The 23,954-nt window shown below is 42.6% G+C and overlaps 1 protein-coding gene across 2 annotated transcripts in view; it reads right to left on the bottom strand.

The window, feature by feature from the left end:
- The window catches only part of FRAS1 (Fraser extracellular matrix complex subunit 1), a 513,532-nt gene extending 508,389 nt beyond the window's left edge, over window positions 1–5,143 (bottom strand). For both annotated transcript variants that reach the window (XR_010751479.1, XM_066384281.1), the window contains exon 1: window positions 2,674–5,143. Coding sequence is in view for 1 of the 2 variants with exons in the window: in XM_066384281.1 (XP_066240378.1) it covers window positions 2,674–2,740 (67 nt within the window). In the remaining variant the exon portion in view is untranslated. The remainder of the gene's footprint in view (window positions 1–2,673) is intronic.
- Between the last annotated feature and the right edge of the window lie 18,811 nt (window positions 5,144–23,954).

Raw genomic sequence — 23,954 nt, 5'->3', positions numbered from 1 at the left:
TTTCTTTTAATAATTAAAATAAAATTCAGAATGAGAAAGTTGCAACTGACCACAAAATAAGACAGCAACTACTAATTTTTTCCCCTATGCAGGATGATGAGTAAAAGTATATTAAGAGCTATCATATGTCCAACTTCTTTATTTGGTAAATGACAGAACCACAATCCAAAGAAATTAGGTAGCTCATTCAAGGTCATAGAGCAGTTTTTCATGGAAGCCAGTCCACCTTAATTCAAAACAATGTGATTAGCAACACTCGGTCATTTGACCGATATTGTTCAGCAGCTACTGTATAATAGTTAAGCGAAGATATAACTAGGATCCATCCTAAGCCCTCAGTGAGTGCACAGCAATGTGAGGAAGACAGAAACCACACCTTTAACAGTAAATGCAAAATTATTAATTGGTGTACTAGAAACATGTATGAGATTCTCTCTCAGCACTGAGAAGAAAACAGTACATTCTGATGTGGCCTGGTCGGCAAAAGTGTCACAGAGTATGTCACACCAAAAGCAGCGCACATGTAAACGCTTCTTTTCCCTTTTTAAAAATCATTGCCAAGGCTAATAAAAACTTGAGGCAACTGCTAAGATACTTAAGCTTTTCATCCTTACTCTCAATGCTCTTATTTTTAAGAGAAAAAGAAACCCTGAAACACCCAAATCAAAGGTCTCATCTGGTAACTGATTTTTTGGCTGTAGGATGGATATTAATTAAATGAGATAAAGGATATAGAGTGCTTACTTAGCATAGTGCCAGTCAAATAATATGTGCTCCATAATGTCATTTTCATTCGTTATCTGATAAGCATCATTATGATCTGTATGAAACTCTCAGACATCTATCATCCAATTTCTAAAATGATTCTAGAAGGCTCTGAAGAAGCAAACTTTCCAAATAATCTTTGGAGAAATAGCGCCCCTTGTGCCCAGCACTCCACCCCCTCCATCAAGACTGGAGTTTCTTAAACTTTGCCCAATATATCAACCAGTCTTCCAAAGAGTGAACCCTGCAGGCTCTTAATAATAATGGCTTTTGTAATTCAAGAGATTTGGTTTTGTAAAACTGCCTCATTCCAACTGCCCCCTGGTGAGCTATCACGGGGAGACAGCACGTTTTCCAAGCTGCCGGGATACGATTCTGAATAAGAAACTGCCACTACCAAGTGAAAACGTAATTTTTCTAAGTCTCAGGTTCAGATTTGGGTGGCCTAGATCGACTCTCCCATCTGGTTTATAATCATAATTAAGCTCTGTAAGTTTATTTTTATAAAGTATGCACACACACGCACATATACAATAAAGACATGTTTCTACTGGTTATACCCTGTTTGAAGGAAGGCTGCCCAGGCCCCAAACGTGCTTTTCACGGGAATAGAACATACTTGACAAACTTCCCGGGAGAGTGAGGGCAGGCGGTACCTTTACCCACGGGAAAGTCCCCACAGCTGTGCGTGGACTTCCAAGGCCACGCCACTTTCTCCCCCCCCCCCCCCAAAAAAAAAAAAAAAAAAAAAAAAAAAAAAAAAAAAAAACCTAGTAAGGAAAAGGCTGCTGCCCTGGTGGATGGAGGTCGACCCAAGGTAGGGCTTTGTCCTGCCCGGGGCCTCCCGCCGCCCCCGGTCCCGCGCCCGGGCCCTGCACCCGCGAGCCGCCCCCACCCGGCACCAGGGCGGAGAAGGCGCCCCGTCCCGCTTGCGCCCGCCGCCGCCGAGACTGTGGCTCTGATTTGCGACGGGGCAGGTGAACTCTTCCTTCCGCAGCTGAATGAATAATGAATGGAGCCAGGAGGGGAAGCCGAGAGCCGGGTCCTGTGGATTAAGCCGTCTTCCTCCCAGTCTGCCGACTCCCTCCCCTCCCGCTCCTAAACGCTAGCTGAGCGCCTCTCCCGGCTCTCCGGAGCAGGTGGGAGCTCAAGGCGCCTCGCTTCCCCGGGCCCGCCATCCCCCGAGATCTTTATTTAATTATTAATTCCTTTCCCTGCACCCAGAATGTTTTTGCTATCATGGCGACAATTCCCACACTTTCCTTCTTTCTTTCCCCCAGCGCCGGGGTTTTCCACGTAGGCTTGAGCCCCCAAGGAAAACTGGGAGGCAGAGGACAGAGTGGGAGAATGAGCTAAACTTATTAACTACTTGCTTTCCGGGGCAAGCAGGCTCGTGTCTCTCCGGACTCGGGAGATTCCTTTTGGTGCCAGTGTACTGCGGGCGTCCAGAACATGCTCTAACCACTAGTTGTAAAATCTTCACCGGACTTGACGGGTCAACTTACCGGGAAGAGGAGGGCGGGGGAGGGACAGGGGCTTTAAGGTGCCGAATGTATGTTTCATAGGAGCAGAAGGATTTCTACAAAGGTAAGAGCAATTGCTCGCTCCGCACCTACGCTCCATGTAGTTGCTTTCCATTGGGGGCAGCGGGGAAGTAGGAAAAAAGAACCCAATTTCAGAGATGCCGCCTCAGCCGGGCACCCACCCGCCCAGATGCCCGTAGGATAGAGAGGGAGGCGGGAGACCGGCTGTGATCCAAATGCGAAACGATCAAGAGCAGAAATCTCTGCAGAAAAAGCCCATTCCCATCCACCCATCCATCCCCCAAAAAAACTTCCATCCGACCCACACTACCGTAAACCCTCTGGCTTCATGAAACAGAACACACACACTGCGCCGCTCGCTCACCTTCAGAATGAGGAGGCAAGACTGCAAACGCGAGGGCCACCCCGATCCACGTTTGGAAGATACCCATCGCCGCCTCAGCGCCCACGCTGGAGGAGCCCAGCCGTCCGCATCCAAAAGCCTGCTCTCCGCCGAAACGCGGGCTCCGGCGCCCGGACCCGCACCGAGGGCGGAGACGGCGGGCGGGTCCTCCGGGAAAAGGAGCGATGGACCGGCCGAGAGCCACACTCACAGCCCGGCTGGCGCTGGGGTGGGCGGGGAATTCAATTCAGCCACTGCCCAGCTCTCCGGCAGAGCAGGGCGCCAACGTGGGCTGAGCCTGGGAGGATAAAGACGAGGCAAAGCGCAGTTCTCCGCGGCGGTCTCGCCGGAAAGTTGCGGGTCACCAGCTGATCGGACTTCCCAGCGTTTCCCTCAGTTCTGACCCTTCCGCTCCGGGGTCCCTCACGGCGGAGATCCCCGCGCCGGTTAGTCTGGAGCAGCTTTTGAAAGTTCGCTCGACACTCTACGTCGGCAGAGGGGGGTCGCCAGGAACCGGGAAAGACCCCCCCACCGCCCCGCGGGCCGCTGGGCTCGGCGGACCGCGGCCGCCGGGGGCCGCTCGCAGGAAACTTTGTGCTGCGCTGCGGGCAGCTCCCGGGACTCGGCGGCGCTGCGGCCGCACGGCGCCGCCTGGGGCTGCACTCCCTGCCGCAGATGGTTCCAAAGCTTCCGAGGAAACACCCGAGCGGCGGAATGGGGGACGCGGCTGCTACTTTCTCGCCCCTACTCCTCGCCTGGGTGAGGAGGGCTCCGGGGGAGCGGCTCGCTCCACGCCAACAGCCACCTCCGCACTGCCGCGGGCTGGGCTGCGGGCTCGAGGTGTGATTACGGGAGTGGAGGAGGAGCCATCACGTTAAATGCACGAAGAAAAGAGCTCTAGGGGCTGAAAAGAACCCCGAACTCAATGCCACTCGCACCAGAGAGCCCGGAAACGGTCAGACAGGGCCCCCTCTGGATCCCCGCGTTTAAAAGACACACGCTCCGCCTCCCTCCGCTCCCCCTTCCCTCCCTCGCTCGGCGTGAAAATGGACCCAGGGACTCGAGCTTTGGCAAAAATTCCAGAGTCACGTGGGGAAGAGGGAAAGCGTGGGGCGGGGGAGGCCGAGAGAGCAACCTGATCCTCTTATTCGTTCTGCTGGAGTTCAGTTTGCCTTTGTCTGGAGCAGGATCAAAAGTGGCCACACCGGGGACTGGGGGGGCGGGGTGTAGGAAGGCGGGGAAAATGGCGTGGTCCTTGCTCAGACGCAGGCAAGGGCCCGCGAACCCGGTCCACACCCCTCATTTAGAGGGACCCACTCCGAAGGGTGTTATGCCCACCCCCACACCGCGCCACTCCTGAAGAACTAAGTGCAAGAGGCGGACCTGATCCATCTGCATCAATCTGGGACACTCCGGCCGTCGCATCGTGAGTTTAACCAGCAGCCGGGAAGGATTTGGGCACGTGTGTCCTAGCGGGACCTCCCATCAGGAATGCACCTTTACCTCCCCTCTACGAGGTCTGGGCGCGGTGGTTCCAGCCGCGCCTCCAAATCCCAGTGACTGGGAAGTAAATGTAAGGGCAGAGGCAGACTCCAGAACACACTTGAAAAGCAGAGGTCTTGATTCCAGGTCAGGACTGAGTAATGGTCGTTTTTTTTGTTTTGTTTTGTTTTTAAGAACCAAGTAAAAACAGCTGGTCCAAGGTTAAAAAAGTATTCTATCAGATGAGAATGGTTGCGTCCCAGTGAAGCTGGCTGGTTTCTGATTAGCCCAGAAGAGAGACATCCTGGATCCCTCAGTTAACCTGAGATGGGAAAGCCTATTAGAGGGGAGTTTGTCTAAGGATTAGAGTGTGTCCAAGCACTGAACGCCAAGTGGTGAAATAAGGGGGGTGGAGGAGGAGGTCCCACTGTTTAGCTCATTAAGTTGTAACTAGCAGATAGATCCCTGTGACTACTTCTGTTTAGCCAGAGCAAAGAGGAAACCTATGACAACTTAGCACCGATTTTGAGTACTGAAAGGACCCAGTGGTTGTGCAACTCATCCTCAGTGTCACCTGGGCTGTGATTGTCTCAAAGACAGTTTATCAGCTTTATATTATATATCTGAAGCATATAGTAGATGCACATTAAAAGTCTTTTAAAAGAATGGACTGAGCAAAATAGTAAGTCTTTGAGAGTTGTGGCCACATCAAGTGAGGTTGGGTGGCTTAACCCCCTGAAAAAAAGGATACCTTCCCCTCTTTTGTTTAGAAAGTTGACATTTTCTCAATTTCTTGTAAAGTGCTATGAAAACCTAGCTTCGAATACACTCTGTCATCCACATTACCACTCATGTCCCCTCCTAATAGAAATTTTGTAGCCACCACTGATTGGGAGTAACTTAGACAATTTGTTCTCTCAGAAATCAATTTGATTTTGTAAAAAAATAAAAAAATAAAAATTTGTACACTAAGGGCACTCAAATTAGTCTCAATAAGACCTCTGTTATTTTTATACTAAATGCAAATGTGCTACTTTTTCTAAAGGAAAGGAAATGAAAGAAAGAGGGAAGGTAGGGAGGAGAATTGTACCACCAATTTCCCTGAATTAATCATATGCTCTGTTCATTATATAACAACCTCCTCCAACACCAGCCCAGCACAGGGGCACACACAGGCTCACCACCATCCTCCTCCTTTTATCTTAATAAGGTAGAGAGCTGGTAGCCCCAGAGTCCCTGTGCAGAGACCCTTAGATGACCAAATGGTTGAAAGGGTGAACCAATAAGTCAGTAATATTAGGCACACCTAGTGTCCTATATGGCCACTTAAATTGAGATATTGGAAAAAGGATTATATAAAACATTTCATTATGATGGACGTTTAGTAAGCATTTCTATAGATATGCAACTACTCATAACTAGCTTATCTCTATAAGCTAACCTGTACTTATGATGCTTGGTTTCAACAACCAGTGTTTCCAGTAACAGAGAGTTGGCAGTTCACTAGCCAGAGATATTTGGATCTATATCTTCAGTGCTCTTGATTCACTGTCTGGATTCCACAACTTCTGTTACAGTGTTCCACAATATCTCCTTGGTTCAGCACTGCTGTCATCTATTGACATTTCCCTGGCCTTTTGCTACCCATTTTGAAGAACCAATTTATCAATTCCTGCTGTAAATGATAGTGATAACAATAACAGCTAACATATTGAATACTTGGTTCCTAACACTGTACACTTTCCCATTTAATCCTCTAACAGCCTTGTGAGATAGGTGCTATTATTTCCACTTATAGGAAAAATAATTGATGTCCAGAAAGTTAAGTAATCTGTCCCAAATCAGACAGCTAATAAATGACAAAGCATATTAGAGCAAGCAACTCCACAGAGACAGGCAAACCCCCAAAATGCAGTGTCTTAAAACAACAAAGGTCTATTTCTCAATTGCATCCTGGCGCCTGGCCATAGGTGGCCCAGCACATTGATGACTCCTTGTTGCTAGGTCATCATGAAACACATGCACTGCTCTGCATCAGGGCAAGAGAGCAACAGAGGCAGTGCAGTCCCTAAGGGCCTCAGCCTTTCAAAGTCCTGTTGCAAGAATAAGTCACATGACCCCAACTTGACTGCAAGGAGGGCTGGGGTCCACAGGAAAACACATGGGTATTTAGTAAGCACTAACTGTACTGCTTCCCTTCAGAGTGTATGCTCTTAACTCTCTTAACTCCCCTTAGCCACACTAGCTTGCTGTCAGGAAAGCCTTAGGGTGAATCTTCCCCTCCAATACTCAGGTTTTGCTTATCTTTGTTGTAGATACTCTACTGTTTTTTCTCCAACCTGTCTTACTCCACTTTCCTGCTCTTCCACTTGACTCTCCCTTCCCTTTCTCCCTCCCATCCCTCTCTCCTCTGCTTCTCACTGTCTCCTCACAGTACATCCCTACTGTAAGTATTGAGTCTTATATCTATCTCTTATATGTGCCTTCTTCCCCCTGCTCTGGCAGTGTTCCTGCCGTATCCGTGTATTTGTTCTGGCTTGTCACTTTCAGCATGTGATGATTTTGGTTGCTTTTTTTTTTCTGCTTCAAATAGTTATATCAGGCCTTGGTCAGTTTGCTCAGTGGTAGAGCATCGCCTGTGTGTGTGGAAGTCCTGGGTTCAATTCCTGGTCGGGGCACACAGGAGAAGCAGCGATCTGCTTCTCCACCGCTCACCCTTCCTCTTCTCTCTCTCTGTTTCTCTCTCTCTTCCCCTCCAGCAGCCATGGCTCGAATGATTCAAGCAAGTTGGCCTTGGGTGCTGAGCATGGCTCCATGGCCTTGCCTCAGGCTCTAGAATAGCTTGGTTGCAAAGCAATGGAGTATTGGCCCCAGATAGGCAGAGCATCACCCCATAGAGGGCTTGCCAAGTGGATCTCAGTCAGGGCACATGGGAGAGTCTGTCTCTCTGCCTCCCCTCTTCTCATTTAATAAAAAAATAAATATAAATAAATAAATAAATAAATAACAAATAGTTATATCAAAACGAATGTTTAAACGATGCAGAGTAGAGACTGATGAGCTCTGCTATCATCTAGTCCCTCCGTGAGGATATCCACAGCAAACTAATAGAGTTATTTTTATAAAAATAGAGTCAGGCCCAACCAGGCAGTGGTGCAATGGATAGAGCATCAAACTGGGACGCTGAGGACCCAGATTTGAAACCCTGAGGTCACCAGTTTGAACAGGGGCTCATCCAGCTTGAGCACAGGCTCACCAGCTTAAGCACAGGGTCGCCGACTTGAGCAAAGGGTCACTGGCTCAGCTGGATCCACCACCTTCAAGGCACATAAAAGAAAGCAATGAGTGAACAACTAAAGTGTCACAACTCTAAGTTGATGTTTATCTCTCTCCTTTTCTGTCTGTCTGTCTGTCTCTCTCTCTCGCTTAAAAAAAAATAGAGTCAGAGTTTACATGCTAGTTTGTAGTCTGCCTTTTGTTCTCCCACTGAACAAAATAGCCAGGCCACAAGTTTCTAAGCCAAATCATATTGATCTACTTCATTCTCCAGTGCCGCTTCATTTTACACTATATGGATATGTCTTTACATATTTAGCCAACACTTGAAGAACATTTCAGTTGTTTCCAATTTTTTGCTATTATAAATAATACAGCACTAAAATGTCTTTATAGAAGTTCTTTGTGCACTTATTTAATTATTACCCTGGGATAAAATTCTGTAGGTGAAATTGCTGGGTCAAAGGCATGCATGCTTTTCATTTTCATACTATCATTTAATCTTTGCAGATTCAAAAGGTAAAATAGCATCTTGCTTAATATCACTTACTCACTTTGTTACCTCAGCCACATTAACCTCCCTAAACCTCAGACCCTTGTCTATGAAATGGACATTATAATAGTGCTGATGTTACAGGACTTCTGTTTGCATTAAATAAGGTAAAAGTGCTTAGCACCATACCTGACACAGCCACTTCACGGATATTAGACAAGTGCAATACAGATATTTTTTAAATCTGCATTTCTTTTTTTTTTGCTAATTACTAAACTTTTATATTTACTGTATTTGTGTGTGTGTGTGTGTGTGTGTATGAATGTGTGTCAACAGGGTTTTTTATTTTATGTAGAATTGGAAGATTTCTTTTTTTTTTTTTTTTTTTTTTCATTTTTCTGAAGCTGGAAACAGGGAGAGACAGTCAGACAGACTCCCGCATGCGCCCGACCGGGATCCACCCGGCACGCCCACCAGGGGCGACGCTCTGCCCACCAGGGGGCGATGCTCTGCCCATCCTGGGCGTCGCCATGTTGCGACCAGAGCCACTCCAGCGCCTGAGGCAGAGGCCACAGAGCCATCCCCAGCGCCTGGGCCATCTTTTGCTCCAATGGAGCCTCGGCTGCGGGAGGGGAAGAGAGAGACAGGGAGGAAAGCGCGGCGGAGGGGTGGAGAAGCAAATGGGCGCTTCTCCTGTGTGCCCTGGCCGGGAATCGAACCCGGGTCCTCCGCACGCTAGGCCTACGCTCTACCGCTGAGCCAACCGGCCAGGGCGGAAGATTTCTTTATATACTCAGGATATTAATCCTTTTCTCTGAATTTGGACATTGCATTATAGAAAGTGAGTGGCCATTTATCATTTATTTTTGTGGAAAATGATAGTTTCCCCAGTAGTGTCACTGGGAGGACATGCAAGACCATAACCAAGGTAAAAATAAAAAGGCTTTTTATCTAGAACTCTTTTCCTGGGATAAAATGAACAGAAACCCCCAAGGTTTTTATTTGTTTGTTTCCATGTTTTATCTTCCCCACTTGGACAGTCACCCATCCCTACCCACTGGTTCAGTCCTAGCAATTGTGGCAAGCTGGGGTCTTTTCTCACTGGTCACTGCCCCGGCTTCACCAGTTGATAATGTTTTTAATGTCACCCCTGTGCCTATCATAACAACACAGCAGAAAGCCAAACATCGGAGGTCACTGAACATACCAACTGGTCACAGCAGCCAATAAAGGAAGTAGCTAGATCATCTTAGCACATTTAATCAATTTATTTTCTGCACATATGCCACTGGTTTTTGTTTTACAGGTAAAAATTCTATAGTACTGGACCTGATTCATCCTGCATATTACATACTTTTTTCTGGATTTTTAAAAACTTTAATTGTTGTTAGCCTGACCAGGTGGTGGCACAGTAGATAGAGCGTCAGACTGGGATGCAGAGGAACCAGGTTTGAGACCCCGAGGTCGCCAGCTTGAGCACGGGCTCATCTGGTTTGAGCAAAGCTCACCAGTTTGGACCCAGGGGCGCTGGCTCGAGGGGTTACTCGGTCTGCTGAAGGCCCATGGTCAAGGCACATATGAGAAGGCAATCAATGAACAACTAAGGTGTTGCAACGAAAAACTAATGATTGATGCTTCTCATCTCTCTGCGTTCCTGTCTGTCTGTCCCCATCTATCCCTCTCTCTAACTCTCTCTCTGTCTCTGTAAAAAAAAAAAATACCCCACTTTAATTGTTGTTCTCTGTATCACCAATTATCTTCTAGTTATACCTAGACCACCTTGAATAACCTAACTAGCTAATCAATACTGGTAATAAATGTAACATAGTCATGATAATTTTAAAAAATACTGAAAACTTTATGGAAACGTTTTTTATTTTACTAATCACTCAGTATTCATACCATTATACATTTATACACACATATCCTTACACACATATCTCAACAGATATACACCAATTATCTCTGAGACTCCAAGTGATTCTAATTTCTCTTTTAGGCTTATCTGTATTTTCTCATTCTTCGACAGAGAATACACATTTAATTGCATGAGGCATAATTGTATTGGAGGAATTTTCAAATACCAGAATCAGCTAATGCAAACTGGCTTAAACTATACGTGGCATTTACTGTCCATCATAATTAGAAACTAAGTCTATCCGTAGAAGATTTTTAGGTTGAGTTTAATTTGGTACTTTAATGATGTCATAAAGGACCTGGATTCATTCTTTCTCTCTACTCTGCCTTTGTTGTAGACCTTGCTAGTGCTCACGAGCATTTCTGGAATACATTGGTTATCACATTTTCCCAGCCCTCTTAGAGCTAGGTGGGGCCATAAAACAGATCTTGACCTTCACTGTCCAATGCAGCAGCCACTGTCCACATGTGGCTATTGAGCTCTTGAAGTGGCAAGGCAAAATTGAAATGTATTGTAAGTGTAAAAATGTATATCAAATTTCAAAGACTTAGTACACATAAAAAATGTAAAATATATCATTAATATTTATATTAATTCCATGTTTAAATGATAGAATTTTGTAATATTGTGTTAAATAAAACATATTAGCAAAACTATATTTACCTGTTTCTTTTTCTTTTTATTTTTTAAATGTGGATACTAGAAAATTAGGTGTGCCTGACCAGGCGGTGGCACAGTGGATAGAGCGTCGGACTGGGATGCGGAGGACCCAGGTTTGAGATCCCAAGGTTGCCAGCTTGAGCGCAGGCTCATCTGATTTGAGCAAAGCTCACCAGCTTGGACCCAAGGTCTCTGGCTCGAGGGTTTACTTGGTCTGCTGAAGGCTCACAGTCAAGGCACATATTTCTCATATTTCACAAAGCAATCAATGAACAACTAAGGTGTTGCAACGAAAAACTGATGATTGATGCTTCTCATCTCTCTGCGTTCCTGTCTGTCTGTTCCTATCTATCCCTCTCTCTGACACTCTCTCTGTCCCTGTAAAAAAAAAATTTTTATATAAAAGAAAAAAGAAATAGAAAATTAGGTGTGTCTATATCCCCTGCACATCTATGAGAATGGTTAAAAAGAAAAAATAAATAAATAACCTGATAGCCCTGGCCTGGTAGGTAGCTCAGTTGGTTGAAGAATTTTCCCAATAGGCCAGGTTGCCGGTTTGGCCCATGGTAGGGAACAATCAAAAATCAACCAATGCATGCATAAATGAGTGGAATAACAAATAGATGTTTCTCTCTCTCTTTTTCTTTCTCTCTCTCTCTCTCTCCCCCCTTTCTTTCTCTCTCTCTAAAGTCAATAAATAAAATTTTTAAAAGAAAAATACCTGAGGCCCTGGCCAGTTGGCTCAGTGGTAGAGCGTCGGCCTGGCGTGCAGAAGTCCCGGGTTCGATTCCCGGCCAGGGCACACAGGAGAAGCGCCCATCTGCTTCTCCACCCCTCCCCCTCTCCTTCCTCTCTGTCTTTCTCTTCCCCTCCTGCAGCCAAGGCTCCACTGGAGCAAAGATGGCCCGGGCGCTGGGGATGGCTCCTCGGCCTCTGCCCCAGGCGCTAGAGTGGCTCTGATCGCAACAGAGCGACGCCCCAGAGGGGCAGAGCATCACCCCCTGGTGGGCAGAGCGTCGCCCCCTGGTGGGCGTGCCAGGTGGATCCCGGTCGGGCGCATGCGGGAGTCTGTCTGACTGTCTCTCCCCGTTTCTGGCTTCAGAAAAATACAGGAAAAAAAAAAAAAAAGAAAAGAAAAATACCTGATAATACAAGCACTGGCAAGGATGCAGAATAACTCTCATCTGTTTTGCTGTTTTTAATGCAAAACGGTGCAGACCCTTCAGAAAACAGTTTTGAAAGCAGTTTCTTATGAAGTTAAATACAAAGTTACCATATGGCCTAGCCATCCCACTCTTAAATACTTACCCAAGGTAAATGAAGACTTTGTTCACACAAAAATCTGTACATCAACATCTACATTGGCTTTATTATTCACCAAAACCTGGAACAACTCAAATGTTCCTCATCTGGGAAATGAATAAACAAACTGCAGTACTGTATATTCACACAATGGAATACTACTCGGCCGCAAAAAAGAACAAACTGCTGATATATACCATAGCACAGATGAATCCCAAGTGCATTATGATGTAGTGAAAGAAGCCAGACTTAAAAATCTATATACTCTGATTCTGTTTATGTGACATCCTTAAATGGCAAAATCATAGGGTCAGAAAACAGATCAGTGTTTGCCAGGGACAGAAAGTAGGAGGAAGAATTGATTACAAAGGGCACAGGGTAATTTGGGAGTGAGATGGAACTGTTCTAATACTGCCTTAAAAGTTAATTAAGTGACTGTATGTTTGTTGAAACTGACCCTCACTGTACCCTAAAAAGGGTAAGCTTTACTATATATAATGTATACCCTAATTTAAAGCATGGAAAGCAAACAAATCTTAGCAAACAAGCATTGCCTCCAGATTTGGTAACAACAACAACAATAATAAAGTTAGTTGAAATATTCACACATATGGATCATGTTATATTTCTACCAGATTTCACTGTTTTAGGCAGGGGTCCCCAAACCATGGCCCGTGGCCGCATGCGGCCCCCTGAGGCCATTTATCCGGCCCCCACCATACTTCTGAAAGGGGCACCTCTTTCATTGGTGATCAGTGAGAGGAGCATAGTTCCCATTGAAATACTGGTCAAATTGTTGATTTAAATTTACTTGTTCTTTATTTTAAATATTGTATTTGTTCCCGTTTTGTTTTTTTACTTTAAAATAAGATATGTGCAGTGTGCATAGGGATTTGTTCATAGTTTTTTTTTATAGTCCGGCCCTCCAACGGTCTGAGGGACAGTGAACTGGCCCCCTGTGTAAAAAGTTTGGGGACCCCTGGTTTTAGGTAATGGGCTATGACACTTTCAGGTCAAAACAGCTCCAGCAACGCTCCGCCCCCTGCCTCAGTGAGGCTAAAGCTTATGATGGCAGCAGCATAAGATGGTGGAACCTTAACAGGCCCAGGTTCCTGAAAAACTATTTGGAACAAAGGTCCCTACCACCATTCATTGGACAAATAATGTGAGGAATAACCTTTATTTTGTTAAGCAACCAAGATTTGGGGGGATGTTTGTTACTTCAGCATACCCTGCCTCATGAAGAACTCTGCCTTCCATTGTGTCAGCTTTACCTTTCACTTTTAGGTAAGATAACTGCCAGCAATTCTCAGTACTACCTGCTTTTACCTGTCCAGTCTATGGAGGATAAATGCAGAGCTATCTAAGAAAAGCAAGGAATCTGTTTTCTTGTGAACCCCAGCAAATGTTACCTTGTGTCTCATTGGCCCACGTTCTCTCTGGTGCTCATCCCTGAATGGGCACATTTGTCAGAGTATGAACTATCATGAACTAGTTAGGACCTGAATCATAAAAAATGGCCCATCCCTACCATCAGGAGTAGAGGTAGTTTCCCCTCCAAATTAGAGTGACTGATTGGTTGTTCAAACCAAGAGGTTTAGAAGTAATAGGGAATATGTTAAGAACTATCCCAGGATAACAGACACAAACCAGGGATCCCAATGTACACGGCTTCCTGGGGAAGATGTGGGTCCTGAATGAAAAGTCAGTAAAAGAAAGTGGAATGAACAGAGGGGAGATAACCACGACCACTTAAAAAACTGTTTTAAGTCACATACATACCTACCTGCCTTAGTCTATTCCAGCTGCTATAATGCAATTGATTGTTCATGAGTCCTCACATGGCAAAAGGGGAGAGGGAGCTCTCTGGGGTTTCTGTTATAAGAGCTCTAATCCCATTCACGGGAGCTTCAACCTCATGATTTTATCGCCCCACAAAGGCCCCACCTCCAGATACCATCACATTGAGGATTAGGTTTAAACATATGAATTTGGTGGTGAGGGCGGGTATACAAACATTTAGTATATAGCACCTACCAAGAAAACAAAGCATCCCTGAGGTCGTAATTACCTTATACTCTCTATGAAGGAAAACTCGCCAGACTGCAAAGCTCGCTCCTAAATCCAGCCTGTTTTCAAGATATTCTTTCCAAAGTAACACAAGGAAATCAACATTAATGAGCTCAGGCCTCCTCCAGCTGTGCCCTGGGCTCCCCATCTGCTGCCCCCACACACACACACACACAAGGTTTCTTAAAGACCTCAGAGCAGAAATGACAAATAGCAAGACCTTCTCAGAAGTAAAGTCATGACTTTGAGATTCTTTTCACTGCAATCCAAAGATTTAGGCCTCCACAAACCAAAACACAGAGGCTGTGTTATCTCCATGAGCTCAGGAAGTAACAGCTATGATGAAGTCTAAATTCTAAGACTAACTGGTTGACTAACTTTAGATAAGCATGAATAAATAGATGATCTTATAAGTCCTCTTCTGTAAAAGGGAGGTAATAATACTTGGGACCCACTTATTAAACTGGGTTCTTTTGAGGATCAAATTAAGAAAATGGATATGAAAATCTTTCAAAACATTAAGAGCACAATATGAGTGTAAAGTATTATTATTAAGAACTTTCAGCTAGGTCAGGCATTTTCATGTGCAAGGCAGTTTTAAGGCTATGAATAATCATTCTGTGGTAATTGGATATGTAAATGATCCCAGAGGTCTATTTCAGCAGGCTATTCAGATAAATCAAAACTGATGATGATGATGTTGATGATGACATGATGATATTTCTCTAATCATGAATGAGAAGCAGAGAGCAAAGATAATGATCTCATACCTTGATCCATGAAAGAAAACTAAGTACCTTTTAGCATTTTTATTTTTTAAATATTTCCAGCAATGATATAAACAGAGCTACAACTTTTACTAGCAATAAGAGTCTGGTATGTTTGCTCATACTAATGCATTAGCATTTAATTTTGCTGTTTTTCCCTTTTATCCTATGAGTACTTAGTAACAGCTGAGCTGCAATATGTCTGGCTTTGATGCTTTTGGAGTGATTCAATCTTAAAATGATTGTGGACTTTGAAAAGGGGGGGGACTGGCTATGGGGTCTCAGGGGAGTCTCAGGCAGAAGGCAGTCCTGAACCTGCTGTCACTTTTAGGAGGTTATAGAGTTGAGAAATATTTCCCTTGTGGGTACAGGACAAAAAGAAGGTGAGAAAGCAGACAGTGAGGAGCCATGAACCCGTGTCCCTTCACATCTTGTATAGAACCAAAAAGTGTATGGGATTTGAAAGTACGTCAGAGATGGAAGAAATGTTCATATCTCCTTGAAACAGCCCTTTCTTATCAACTTCATCATCCTCCCTCTTCTCAGCAAATCATATCAACATGAATCTGAATCAGTGATGCATCAAATGTAGTAGCAGTATACAAAATTTAACTCATAATGAATATAGTCAAAGCTTTTTATAAAATGTAAAGATAGATGCTGACTAAATTTACATATGATGCTACAAAGAGAGCTCACTCTAATAAGGGAAATAATTGCTGTAAAAATGCAATTCATTTTGTAGATATCTAAGAACAGAACAAAGTTTATACATATAGGTACCTTTGTGACTTAGCGTGGCTAGAACATCATGTTTGGTGTGTATGTGCTCTCCCCTTCATAGAAAAAAAAAATTACAAATAAAAGCTTTCTACTGTGATTTTCCTCAAATTTATTTGAAAAAGAGGGCAATTGTTTTCATCCACAACTGTACTTATAAATCCTCTTTTAATCTGAATATATTAAAAGACTTACAATAAGCTTTGACTTGAACCAGAGAGTTGTTTACATGATGCTATTTTACAGATGCTATCAAAAATAACATCAGTTATTTTAACTTTCATTTTAAAAGTGGGGATCCCCTAAGTGGCTACCTATATCAGTTAAAGATAAAATAACACTCTGATGAAAAGACACATCAATTAGTATTATACAGGGCATAAAGTCCACCCAGAGTAATGCCTTTCTTACCAGAGCAGTTACAGGGGTTCCTAGCTAGCCTGCCTGCCCAGTGGCCATGCGATTGGGAGGACTCTTACCTATAGGCATTTATCCACAGACCTCTTCAGTTATCCTACCTTCTGGCATCCCAACCATACATATTCATCAGGAAGGAAGCACCTAAAGTTTGCTGTAGAAATACATATCAGCTACTTGTACTAGTCAACCTAATCCTGCATGGAATGAACAACACAAATCAAAACACATTTGAGAAAAGAGCCACAGTTTTGACTAGAAATATAAAAATGAACAAACAAAATACTCCCTGTGTAAAAAGATGTCATGCAAGAAACACAAGAAAACTCCTCCCCCCCCAAAAAAAAAATAATTAATATCCTCAGTTATTTGAAAGGACAGTATTTCTGAAAACAAGCACTGGCCACTATGAAAAAAAGAGCAGCTAAGAACATAAAAGAGTTTTTAACACAGCAGCTGCAAAAGGGGCTCCTAGTTGACTGAGTTTGCAGTGGTCTGCGGGATCCTCTAGGATTCACCTGGCTCCCTTAGTGACCAGACTTGTAAAATAAATGGCTCAGTATTCATGTATGAATTCTATTGCTTGTATGTTTCCTATTGCTCCTGGAACAAATTACTACAAACATGGTGGCTTAAATCAACAAAAATTTATTATCATCCAGTTCTGGAGGTTGAAGTCTAAAATGAGTCTCACTGGACTAAAATCAAGGTTAGCATGCCTTCTGAATTCCATTTCCTTGCCTTTCCCAACTTCCTTTTTCTTTTTTTTTTTTTCATTGATTTGAGAGACAGAGAGAGAGAGAGAGAGAGAGAGAGAAAGGATGGGAGAGATAGGAAAAGAGAAGGGGGAAGGGAGAGAGAGGAAAAGAGAAGGGGGAAGGGAGAGAAAGGAAGAGAAGGAAGGAGAGAGAGAAAGAAAAATAACTGATTGTTTCACTTAATTATTCTATTTAGTTATGTACTCATTCACTGCTTCTTGTAGAGGGGTAGGGGGCGGAACCTGTGACCTCTGGTGTGCTAGGACACCACTTTATCTGCTGAGCCAACCAGTCAGGTTACCTTTTCCAGCTTCTAATGGCTACACATTCTCACCTGGTTCATGGTCTCCCTCCATCTTCAAAGCTAGCAATAGCTGGTCAAGCCTTTCTCATGTTGTATGACCCACACCAACACCCTGTCTCTTCTCATTCTTCCACATTTGAAGTTAACTGATTAGCAAACTTAATTCCGTCTACAACCTTAATTCTACCCAACATATTACATAACTCAGTCACAGTTTTCAGGGATTCAGACCGGTCTACCACAGAAATTCTGGCACTTCAAGTTCCTATATATGTGATGTGAGCCATCACTTTTTCTATGCTTCTAGAAGCATCCTAATATCAAGTCCATACATCTCCTGGGGACTTGGCCAGAGTATTAAATCCTGTATCTCAGGGTCATGCTCTCAAATCAATAAACTCTTCACTCTTCAATCTTATGTCCCTGACCTCTAATCAAGCACCCTCAACTCAGATTCAGTCTCAGAGTAGGAGCTCCTGGCTGGATTTACAGCTCCTCTGGGGTAGAGAGTTCCCCCCCTCTCGGGTTCAGCTGTAGATGATGTATGTAACTCAAGATACAGGCCTAGTTTCCAGGAAAGGATGTGGAAATTGATCTGGAGAGAACCATGTGTTGTCTTGCTTGGGAGAGGCCTCTGAATTTTCTTCAGGCAAGGGACAAGTGCTAACTTTTAATATGGTGGGGTAATCTACTACTGCAAAATCAGAGAATTCTAGAGGCTCGAAATCTGTTCAGATGTCCTATCCCAGGATCTTGGCCTTGGCATAATAAACCTGCCTTAGTTGGGAGTTAAACATTCTCTAGAGTTCAGCCATTTATCTCTTCCTGGGTCTGGCCTACAGCTTTTTCTGCAAGAGATAGGAGCCTCTTGGGAAGCTTAGAGAGAGACCCTCTGGCTCCCAATTGCCTGTTAATGTCTGAAGCTTCACCTTATCCTCTTTTATGAGAGTGGTTATAAAACTTGAATATGGCAGGCTTGTTAACTTCAGATTGCTGGACCCAATCTGCAGAGTTTTTGATTCTGTAGGTGATGGGGCCCCACAATTTGTATTTTTCCCTAAGTTCCCAGTACATACTGTGTTTTGAGAAGCACTAATCTAAGCTTTCAAGGGCTTTTAGCATCCAATCCCATTTTCTTTGGTGTTACTATTTCTCTTATATCACTCAAGTACCTGATAAATTATACTATCTAGTATATTCCCTTTCAGTAATATGCCATTCTAGTTCACCATCAAGAGAGTTTTACAATTGTACCTTGTGGCTAGGGGCTATCTGTGCTCTCCTACCACCAATGACAGGGTTTCATTGCCAGATGGCTGAACACATTATCCATTTTCAAAACCCCAGCATATCACCTGCTTTCTCCTAAAACTTCTGCCACCAGCTCTTCTAAGTGAGGTTCTCTTCAAACAGATGCTCAGGCTGAGTTTGGTACACAGGGTATATCTTAGGAATCATCTCAAGAAGAGAAAACAGGACTGGGTAGAAGAAGTTAAACTGTGACGAGGGCTGGACAAAGCCTTGGCCAATGCCGTCGGAACTTCTGCAGCATATTGACTTCCAGACATGACAAATCACACTGGATAGACATTTCTGGGCCCTGGTACCCCCAACTCAAGAAGTCATTGAATGTGAATCGTAATAGGAAGTCATACTTTTGAGTGAGGCTGTTCTCTGCCATTGAGCCAAACCCCAAAGCTGTAAGGCTGCTTGTTGATTATTTGGGCAAGAAGCTATTCCTTGAAGGCACATCTCCACATGACCACAGGGAAATTAAAGGGATTATGGCAGAGTGCTAAGCTTTTACTCTCTGTGCTATGACAATTTAACACATTCAGTATGTATTCTCATGTAACTTGAATTATTTTAAAACAGTTTCTAAAATAGTAATAAAAAATTTTTTCATTGAGCCACGGGAAACAGAATCTTTTTATTTAGTTCCAAGCAGAAATAATGAAAAAGGAAACAGTTAAGATCATTCAGGTAAGATTTCTCAGCATCAGGAATATACTTATTTTTAAAATATAGTTCTAAATGGCCAAGACTCAGATGAGTTTCTACTTTCATTTACTTCATAAAATGCAAAAAGACAATGGAATCATTTCCGTAGAGTTCTAAAAGAAAGACTTTGAACCTAAAATGTTATACAAAATTCCATACAAAGGAAAATAAGTTACTATTAAAATGTGAAAACAAATGAGAAATTTTTACTCAACTACTAAGTATTTTCTGCTCATTAAATCTTTCTGAAAATTTTCAAGATGTCTCTAGAAATAAATTATTTTTAAAAATAGGAATATATGAGATACAAAAAATAGCGTTGAGCAAAAGAAACTAATAAACTTATAAGTATAAGGAAATATTAATATGGATATAAAACTTGATAAAGAATTTTTTAAATATCATGAAAATGAAATGACTAGAATATAAAAACCTCAAAAATATAATTAAAATTGAAAATGATTTTAACAGAACAGGTCATATTAGTAGAAGGGGAAGGGAGTAGAAACATAACAAAGGTTGAGCAGCCTTTTTTTTTTTTAGCAAGAGATAGAGAGACAGACAGGAAGGGAGAGAGATGAGAAGCATCAACTTGTAGTTGCAGCACCTTAGTCGTTCATTGATTATTTTCCATATGTGCCCTGACAGTGGGGGGGATGGTGGTTTCCAGCTGAGCCAGTGACACCTTGTTCAAGCTGTTGACCTTGGGCTCAAGCTAGTGATCATGGGGTCATGTCTATGATCTCACGTTCAAGCCAGTGACCCCGCACACAAGCTGGTGAGCCTGCACTCAAGATGGTGACCTCGGGGTTTCAAACTTGGGTCCTCAGCATCCCAGGCTGATGCTCTATTCACTGTACTACCACCTGGTCAGGCAACAAAGGTTGAATCTTATTGTGAGAAGCTTATAGTCATTTTAATTCCAGGGTAGATTTGATCAGGGAAGGGCTCATTGTTGGTTTCATTTTTATGGACAGACAAGTGAGTTGCTCAGACTAGTCAGATAGAGTCACCTGCTCATTTCTTTCCAGTTACCGTATGGACATGGTGACTGAGAGCCCCACATGGAGTGAGGGAAGAAGTTTCTTAACAAACCAAAAGAAAGGAAACCAGATAGCCAAACTTTATAAGTACCCCAGACCTCAATAAATGACACTTTCAAAGTCATGAAAGACAAAATAAAGACAGACAATAAAATCAAATCAGCAAATACCAGAAAATGTGATTCTAAAAAAGCCAATGAGCATAATAAAGCAAAAGCATAAGAAATGGTTAAGAATAAAAAGAAAATAGTAGTAATCACAAAAAACATGAATAGATAAGAACTTCTTTTAACAGATGCAATTCATTTATATATAGCTCACAAAAATTAGGGGATATTTCAAAATGAATATGAAGCAATAAAATATCCCCTAATTTTTGTCTCTTATTTATAAAGAGACACATCAAGTACAATGACACTAAAAGTTTAAAAATAAAGACATAGATATATCAAGGTAATTTTACAAATAAATAAAATATTGAGTGGTAAGAATAAATACAACAAGGAATTCGAGATAAAATATTAACTAAACAAAAGGAATATTTTATGTTGATAAAAAGTTACAAACTGCCATGAAGATATGATATCCTTCCAACTTAGTGAATCAAACAACATGTAACTCAAAATGTATACGGTAGAAAAGTGTGATAAAAAGAGTAATTGAGGCCCTGGCTGGTTGGCTCAGTGGTAGAGCGTCGGCCTGGCGTGCAGAGGTCCCGGGTTCGATTAGCGGCCAGGGCACACAGGAGAGAAGCCCATCTGCTTCTCCACCCCTCCCCCTCTCCTTCCTCTCTGTCTCTCTCTTCCCCTCCCGCAGCGAGGCTCCATTGGAGCAAGGATGGCCCGGGCGCTGGGGATGGCTCCTTGGCCTCTGCCCCAGGTGCTGGAGTGGCTCTGGTCGCGACAGAGCGACACCCCGGAGGGGCAGAGCATCTCCCCCTGGTGGGCAGAGCGTCGCCCCCTGGTGGGCGTGCCGGGTGGATCCAGTCGGGCGCATGCGGGAGTCTGTCCCCGTTTCCAGCTTCAGAAAAATACAAAAAAAAAAAAGAGTAATTAATAAAGCATTAGACTGGGAAGCAGAGGACCCAGGTTCGAAACCCTGAGGTTGCCAGCTTGAGCACGGGCTCATCCAGCTTGAGCATGGGGTTGCTGGCTTGAGCATGGGACCATAGACATGACTCCATGGTCACTGGTTTGAGACCAAAAGTTGCTGGCTTGAAGCCCAAGGTCACTGGCTTGAGCCCAAGGTTGCTGGCTTGAAGCCCAAGGTCACTGGCTTGAGCCCAAGGTTGCTGGCTTGAGCAAGGGGTTGCTCACTCTGCTGTAGTCTCTCAGTCAAGGCACATATGAGAAAACAATCAATGAAGTGACACAATGAACAATTGATGCTTCTCATCTCTTTCCCTTCCTGTTTGTCTGTCCCTCTCTTTGTCTCTCTGTCTCTGACACACACACACACACACACACACACAATAAAGAGTAATTGACACAAACCACATCATAATAGATGACTTCAACATACCTCTCTTAACTATGACTAGATCAAGTAAAATAATATGTACATAAAATATATTTATTAATAAAGATATGGACACCTAAAATATGTGCTATTACAGAATCTCTGATGTGAAATTCAAAACAAATATAAATTCATGTAGTTAAAAAATATAAGGGTCTCAACTAAAAAACTATTTGAGTTGTATAAATGCATAATTATCCTTGAAGACAGATGTATAAATAAAAAAGCAATCCATAAGATTTTTATTCTTCTTTCTTGGTCTTCTTTGATACTGATTTAAGCTAATGGTATAACAAGTAAGTATATATTTATGCATGGGAATAGATGATAGATAGACTTAGGGATAAGAGACACATAGATATACAGATAGATGAGCTTTGAGAATCAATCCTCAAATAATTGTTTTAGCCTATATATCTACTCCATCTAAGACTATCTCAGAGTTTATGGACAAGTACAAACCAATATAACAGTAGTATGAGCATGCATGGACTAAAACTATATATTTTAAAATCATTTTTAAATTTTGAATCTCTGAGTAAAATGAATTGTTTTAAATAAATTAATATGAGCCAAGACTTATTTTCTGAGGAAGGACTTAGTGTTGGGGGTCACACAAATCAGCAAATAAAGAGAGCATGCAGAGGACTTCTTGATCTTATCAGTTGTCATGCTTTCACCATGGAGAGTATCAATACCATCAATATTCAAATTGTTCTGCTAGATTCAAAATACCATGTGATTTATATACAACACAGTGCATGCTGTGGAGAACAGCTCATACATTTAAATGCATCATGTAGAGATGATACCAGTCATAGGACTTAAGACATAGCTCACAATGACAATATAGAATCCTTTTATAGTAACATAACTGGAAGTTATTTTAAAACCATGAAACACATTAGCAGATGGAATATATTTTGTATCTCAAGTAGTATAAGCATAATGAGTATTATGAATTTTCAGACCAAATGATAATGAATCATTTTCTGCCTCGATATTTTTTGTGGTAGTCTGATCAAAGGTACCTTAAAAAGACGTTAACAGTTTACTCTTTCATCACAGCAGTGGACTTGCGCTCTAACCCTCTCCCACATCAGTGTCCCCTGTCAGGCTGCTCAAAGTCAGCATTCTGCTGGTTAGCAGCAAAACACTAAATGAAACTGAAACAGTAGTTCATCTTCAGAAGGTCATCCTACAAACATAATACCAAGCTTTGTTCCTATTTCACAGATGAGGAGTTTGGTACAATGAGGGATAAGTGACTTGCCATGACCAGACTAGGCAGTAAATAAGTAAAAACGAGATTTTGTCAGAAGCAATTCACAGAGCACAGAAACCAAGCGTGGCAGGAAGGAGAGAACTAGACAATACCTCAAATAGATAAGACTGTAGTGATGGAACGATGCATGCAAAATCTAGTTATCCCCATTGCATAGACACAAAAATATGTTTGAACGGACAGTTAAGAAACCTTCTTTTTAAAGCAGGAATATAATTTTTCTTTATTTACAGAAACAGAACAAAACTTTAAAGAGGTCTGCACTCTGCTTTAGTTTTTGTTTTTGATAAACAACAAACTTTAAAAAGATTACCTGTGTTTCAAACACAGTTAAACAGAACAGTAATTTCCTTATACCAACAAATGCATGCACAGTCCTAGTTAATTAATTAAGACAGTGAAATAGGGCTTAGAATCTTTTTTTTAAGATTTTTTAAAATTATTTTTATTTATTCATTTTTTTAGAGAAGAGAGAGAGAGAGAGGGAGAGAGAGAGAGAAGGGGGGGGAGAAGCAGGACGCATCAACTCCCATATGTGCCTTGACCAGGCAAGCCCAGGGTTTGGAACCGGCGACCTCAGCATTCCAGGTCGATGCTTTATCCACTGTGCCACCACAGGTCAGGCAGGGCTTAGAATCTTGATAAGAACAAGAAATGTATGTACTAAAATATAACACCAAATGGTGGAGACAAAACATTCTAATTTTTTTCCTTTTACCTAGAATCTTAAAGTTTGTGTACCAATTGTTTCATAAACTTTATCAAAACAGGAATAAGAGATTTGATTTCTAGGTTCTAGGTATTTAGGTAGAGAGAAAAAGCAGAATGGGTAAAGTAATACAAAAATCAGCAGTGAAAATCATCTGGTTATTAATGTAATGCTTTATCATCTGGTGTTTTCCTGTTAAAAGCAAGCAAAACTCAAACAAGAAAGTCAAAAGAGTGAATATTGTATATTGGACAGTGGCTAAATTGATGAGAGAATGAAATGGAATATAGAAGAATTTTGATTTGCTATCAAGCTCCCTATTCCATCCTGCACTTTCCCAGTGTTTTTAAGGTAGGAATGCCCTGGGGTTTTCTGGATATCATTTTCTTTCTACATCCACTGAGCTGCCATCTTTATAAGAGGGGAATACCAAGTGAGAGGCTCATTCAGGCATGATAAAGATATTGGGGGGAAAGGCAA

This window comes from Saccopteryx leptura, chromosome 5 (assembly GCF_036850995.1).
Source record: "Saccopteryx leptura isolate mSacLep1 chromosome 5, mSacLep1_pri_phased_curated, whole genome shotgun sequence".
Taxonomy (NCBI): Eukaryota; Metazoa; Chordata; class Mammalia; order Chiroptera; family Emballonuridae; genus Saccopteryx; species Saccopteryx leptura.
Note: the sequence above shows the minus strand (reverse complement) of the source record. Positions and strands in the feature narration are given on the sequence as shown.